We start from the raw sequence: 6,000 nt of genomic DNA on the forward strand, positions 1-6,000 counted from the left end.
ATTTTAATTTCCACAATCACATCTAATTTAGCATGTGGAAACCTGAACTAATCCTCTCTTAGGCAAAATCAATCTCTCCTTCTACTTTTTTTTTTTACAAGTCAGTGGTGTTTTATTTGTATTCACAAAGTTGTACATCCATTATCACCATCTCATTCCAGAACATTTTCATAACCTAAAAAAACCCTGCATATTCATTAGATGTCTCTCTCCCTATCTCCATTCTCTCCCCTTCCCCATTCTCTCATATCATTAATTCATCTTCTGCCTCTATGGATTTCCTGATCTGGATATTTCACATACATGGAAGAATACAACATGTGGCCTTTTGCAACTGGTTTCTTTTTTTTTTTCTACTTTTTTTTTAAAGCTTTAAAAAAAATTTTTTTTAGATGTTGATGTGCCTTTATTAATTTATTTATATGCATTGCTGAGAATTGAACTCAGTGCCTCACACATGCTAAGCAAGCGCTCTACCACTGAGCCACATCCCCAGCCCTCTCCTTCTACTCTTAATGTTTACCAACCAGCAACCAAAACCCATATTTATTTTTTTTAAATATTTTTTTAGTTGAGGTGAACACAATATCTTTATTTATTTATTTTTATGTGGTGCTGAGGATTGAGCCCAGTACCTCACATGTTCGAGGCAAGTGCTCTACTGCTGAGCTACAGCCCCAGGCCCCAAAATCCATATTTAAAAGCTAAATATATTTGATTATGAAATTCAAAAACTGGAAAATAGATTGGAGAACATCAAGTGAGGTAGTTATCAAGCTTTCTTAAAGTGTTTAGGTTTTCTTCAAATAAGTTTACAAGGAAGACTGATATGTAAGGTTCATAAATTTGAAGTTGTTCTTAAGTAAAATTAATGGTCACTAGGGGGAAAAAAAACTTCAAAACCAGCCACTAATCTGATTGGAACTTTTTTCTCTTCTCTCTACCTGCCTTCAACCCACATATAGAAAGCCATAGAGGAAAATAGTTAAGTTCAAAGAACTTTTCAAGTAGAAATAATTCTTCTGCCCAAGATGACACAGCACCCAGAACAATATCTAGCACATAAATGCAACTTCAAGTCAATGTTCTGAAAGATAAATATTACCCTCATGCATATGTATCACAAGTGAATATCAGTTACCACAATTGATAAATTTCACTCATGGCTTTTATTGATTAGAATGAAATCTTTAGAGTTTATATTTTAATTGTTAGCTTCTAATTATAGACCGATTCACCCATTTAGAGTGAAGTGAAAGACAGCAATGAGAAGTACTGGTAAGGTGAAGGAAGCACAAGGACTTGATTCCACAGCTACTGTGGCTTCCATGTATTTCTGAGCATGGTTTTCAAACTCTTCAGCCCTTATCCTCTTCATTTTCAATATTAATGTGTGGCAAGAAGCTCTCGAAAACTCTTTTATGTCTAAGTTGATGACCTGCTGGTATTGCATGCTAATATATTTCCCTTGACCTATTTCACGTACCAAGAATCAGAATTACAAGACAAATTGAAAGAGAACCTTAAACAGAACCAAGTGCCCTTCAAGGACTTTGTGTCTATCATATGTCAAGCACTGTGATGAGCAACTGAAGTTCAGAAAAAAAAAAAAAAATAGAAAAAAAAAAAAAGAAGAAGAACACTAGCTCACTTTAATTAGATAATAGTCCCAAAGAGGAGAACTAGGCAAGTAGTTATACTACAGAAGTGAACATCCAGAAGCATGAAAGATGATGGGGACTTATAAAAACTAGAAAAGGTTTTACTAGGTTGGAGATAGCTGACAAAAAATAAGTGGTGCCGAGGAAGAGTGGGGAGAGTTGCTATACCTACCAAAAGCTAACCACATTTTAAACTGCCTCATATTTTTAAACAAATAATAATAAAATCAGCATTTACTGTAATAAAATACTTTATCAGGCTGTCTCACACAGTTTTCAAAGTTTATGAGGGAAAAATTAAGTCGATTTCCTTTTAATAAATATTATTTAATGACTGGAACATTTTGAGACACATATATGAACACACCATGAGTAGTAGCACGTCACTCAGTGTCAATCTAACAGGGAGTTTTGGACAACCCTGCCTGGACTAAATGCTGGGCAGCACCTGGCAGACAAGGTGGCAAAGTCCCTATAAATAGTGATGATTCAATAACATGACATAAATCAAGATTTTTAACTCACCAAAAACTAACATTTTGATTTAAAATCACAAATCAGTGCCATTAAAATTCATCAGCATCCCCTAGCACATGAGTAATGAGATCATATCAACTTATATCATGTGACCAAAAGGAAAAAGTGGTTTTCTAAATGGTAATTCAGATTGGACAAATAACACACTGTATCAAGTTTTGTAGCCTTAGGCCATATTTTGCTAAAAACAAAGGTACATTATGCATGACTAAAGAAAACAGTGAAAATCACAGCAATTAATTTCCCAGCTATGTTTCCCATAAAAACCATCACTACTGATTTGCTTACCACACAAACTTTTTTGCATGCACAATGATCTAAGTAACTTGCATATTTCACTAAGATGTAATATCCTTCAAAACATCCTTATAATGAGAGTTTTCCAAAGAAATTATTGATCCCTGGAATGTCTCATGCTTTAAAAATCACTGACAAATCCTTTCCTATTTTCTTTGCAGTGAGAAATAATTCTTCTTGATCACTAGAGTGTAAAGAGGTATAAAAGTACAAAGACAGAATATTTTCTTAAATACAAATGTCCCAGTTGACACAAGGTATTTCCCATAACTTTTCCCAAACAATTATTAGGAAAGTTATCACTGGGGTCCTAAAAATATTTGTAAGAAAACAGATTAACCGACATTAGTTGAGTATAGCAAAAGATTGCCATTAAGTGCTTTTTCAAATTATTTTCAAACACTCTTCAGACGAACCCTCTATTACTGGTGGAACCTTTTGTGATTCCTTCCAGAATTCAAGAACCTTTTCTTAGGTGGTTCTGCTTCAACACAGATATGTCTGGAACATTTTCTTTATATGTTGGAGGCAATTAAACTGCTGGCTTCTTCTGTTTTCTTTCACTGGCACGTTTGTGGTTGCTCACAGTCACTGACCTCACCTTGGTGGAAGGTGACTAAGAGCAGTTCCTAATAACTCAAGCAAACTCAGCTCAGTGTTCCCATTCAGGACAAACACCAAGGACCCAGTCCTCAGCTGCAAAGGCGGGGCTCTAAAGGAACAGGACCCCCACCGCGCAACCTTCTTCGGAGGTCTTAGCTAGTTTCTGACATCCTATCCCTGCAAGGGACAGATGAAAATAGCGTGGACACACACAGAGATGGACAGAGATGGGCGCAGCTAGGAACAGAAGGAGGGAAGGAGAGCAGTGAGACAAGGAACAGAAAGACAGCCTCCAAAGAGAGAGACCAAGAGGCTAGGGGAGAGACAGTGAAGAAGAAAAGAGGGACACACTGGTTGAGACTGAGAAGCAGAGCTGGGCTGGCGAGAAGGGGAGATCGATGGACAGGGAGAGAGGGAAAACACAGAAATAAAGAAAAAAGAGGGAGGAAGTGGAGACGGAGGAGAAGCCAGAGACAGGGAAAGATTCAACAGAAGCAGAGTCCGAGCTTCAGGACCCACCGCAGAGGACGTTCTCCCTCTGCGAGGCTGCGTCTCGGGAGAATCTGAGGCAGGTGGCTCCGCACCCAGTTAGGTGCCTGCGGGTGCTGCCTCCTCCCGCCCGGCGTCCCGGGCCAGCAGGGCTCCCTCCCATTTCCCGGATTCCGCGACTGCACTTTGCTCTCGCCCCATCCCTCCGCGTGCACTTCCAGACTCCCCGCCTCGGCGCGTCCCTCCTTCCCCAGTTCCCCCAGCACGTGTCCCGCCCGCCGCTGCCCGCTCCCAGCTGCTCACCGGCGCAGGCACGAGGCCTCGGGGTCCCGGCAGAGCGCCTGTTCACAAAGCCCCGGCGGCCACCGCCTGACCCCCTCCCCGCCGCCGCCCCAGGGCCGCGCTGCCCGCTCCAGTCCCCTGCTTCCCGCGCTCGGTCTCGCCCCGGTCAACGGCCGCCGAGCGCCGCACAGGGCTCCAGCCCGCCCCGCCAACGCCGGTCCAGCAGCCCCCTGGAGCTCGGCTGCCCGACCCCCAGCGCGGGGATGCGGCCCCGCCACGCCCTCCCTACCGCGCGCGCCTTACCCGCCGCTGCGCTCCCGCGCTCTGGTCCTCCACGCCGCCGTCCCGCACCGTCCGGGGAGCCGTGCACGCCCCGCCGACTCCGCGGGCCGCGCCGTCAACTTCTGGCCGCCACGGCCGCTCCGCCGCCGCCGCCGCCGCGGGACTTTTTTTTTTTTCCCTCTCGCTCCTCGGCTGCCTCTGGAATTTTTTTTTCACTTGCCCTCTCCAGCTCCCACTAGTGATTGGAGACTGAGAGCCAAGTACTTAGCGGAGGGATTACACTTCTCGACGCACTTGGAGCGGCCCCAGCGCCGCCGCCTGTGTGAGGAGCGAGCGGCGGGCGGACTGGCGCGGCCGCGCTGCCCGCTGCGGGTCAGCCGTGTGGGGCTGGGGCGTGCGCCCAGAGCCTCGTCCGCTTCTCAGAGCATCACCTGGACTTCAGTCCTGGATCCTCCCTTGGTCAAGTTCATGAGAGGTGTCCAGGAATCTCTTAGGCTGGAGGAACAAAGATTAAAAGTGCACCGTTGGCTGAGAACTGGAAGGGGCCCCCAGACCGGGCAGAGTGCAGTGGATTTCAACTTTCCAGGGCCAGGGACACTTTGAAGAAGTTACTAAAATGTTGGTTACACACCTCGTAAAAAAACATAGACGCACACATCACACTCTGCCTGCAGTTGCTGGTGGGGATTTCAGAAACCTTGAAGCATACTGGAGGACCTCTTAGGGAAATGAAATAGTTTCTTTCTACAGGTATTTTGAAACTGTAAACAAACGAAAACTAAAGAAAAAAAAAGATTCTTTTCCATTTGCTTCTGATGAAATTGTACAATTAGTGGTGTTTACTTTGGAAAAGCATATAACATCTCTACTTTGCAGGTCTCCTTGCTAAGTCTTTTAAGTGTTGAAACACTTCAAGGGGTAAACAGAAGTAAGGGAGTTCAGAGTCTTTCAGAAGGTTTGGAGCAAATAGTTAACCTCTTTAGAATCAGCCATTTTGCCAACTCCATTTCCCGGGGAGATATCGCATGACTTCCAAATAGCTTTTCCTCCTAGTGCCTTTCAGCTGCCCATCCTTCGCATAATTTATTTCCTCCTTTTGTAAAATTTTCTGCTTCCGAATAGATTGATAAGCTCTCTCTGGTCACCATCAGGTTTGGGGTTGAAGTAATTTAACACAATTTCACTCTGAAGTAGCTTTCTTCCTCTTTTCTTCATATTTTGATTATCTAGTCAATTATCACACTGCTTTATTTTAACTCTTTATTTTTTCCAAGTACTCCTATTGAATCTTTTAAAATTAGACATTAAATATAATCTTTTCACTTGTCAACAAGGAAACTGAGCCTTATTGATGTGTAAAATGTGAACACATTTTTCTCATAGAGGCGACATTAGTGTTACCGCTCTTGACCCAGTGAGGAGTCCTTGCTTCCCCAATGTTGAAGAATAACACCAGAGAAGCATGCTGAGGCAAGGTCAGAGTGGAAAAGTAGAAGTTTATTAAAGGACAGCAGAAAAGACTTCTCCCAGGAAGAAGGGGACCTAAGAGATGGAATCCATGGAAGTGTGGTTGTCTCTCCATTTTATAGTCTTCGGTTATGGAATGTAGGTGGGAAGGCCCAGGGGTGGGACACAGGTGGGCCAAAGAAGTAATTTGGGCACTTCCGAGTCAGCATCTTCAAGTTTGCTGTTTATTAACATTTCTTTGGGATGAGCTATCTTCAAATCTACTGGGGCTGTTCATTAATTAACATTTCTTTGGGATGGGCTATCTTCAAATCTGTTGGGGGCTGTTTCCTGGACTTCATTAACTTTCTGAGAGTTGCTCAACTTTTCCGGGAATTCATTC

The 6,000-nt window shown here is 43.6% G+C and overlaps 1 protein-coding gene across 1 annotated transcript in view; it reads right to left on the reverse strand.

The window, feature by feature from the left end:
• Positions 1–5,144, reverse strand: part of LOC143405760 (uncharacterized) — a 225,636-nt gene extending 220,492 nt beyond the window's left edge. Inside the window, exons 1-2 of the mRNA XM_077110155.1 lie at positions 5,127–5,144; positions 4,173–4,400 (exon numbers count right to left, since the gene is read on the reverse strand). Coding sequence (XP_076966270.1) covers positions 4,173–4,400; positions 5,127–5,144 — 246 coding nt within the window. The remainder of the gene's footprint in view (positions 1–4,172; positions 4,401–5,126) is intronic.
• Between the last annotated feature and the right edge of the window lie 856 nt (positions 5,145–6,000).

Source organism: Callospermophilus lateralis, chromosome 8 (assembly GCF_048772815.1).
Source record: "Callospermophilus lateralis isolate mCalLat2 chromosome 8, mCalLat2.hap1, whole genome shotgun sequence".
Classification (NCBI taxonomy): domain Eukaryota; kingdom Metazoa; phylum Chordata; class Mammalia; order Rodentia; family Sciuridae; genus Callospermophilus; species Callospermophilus lateralis.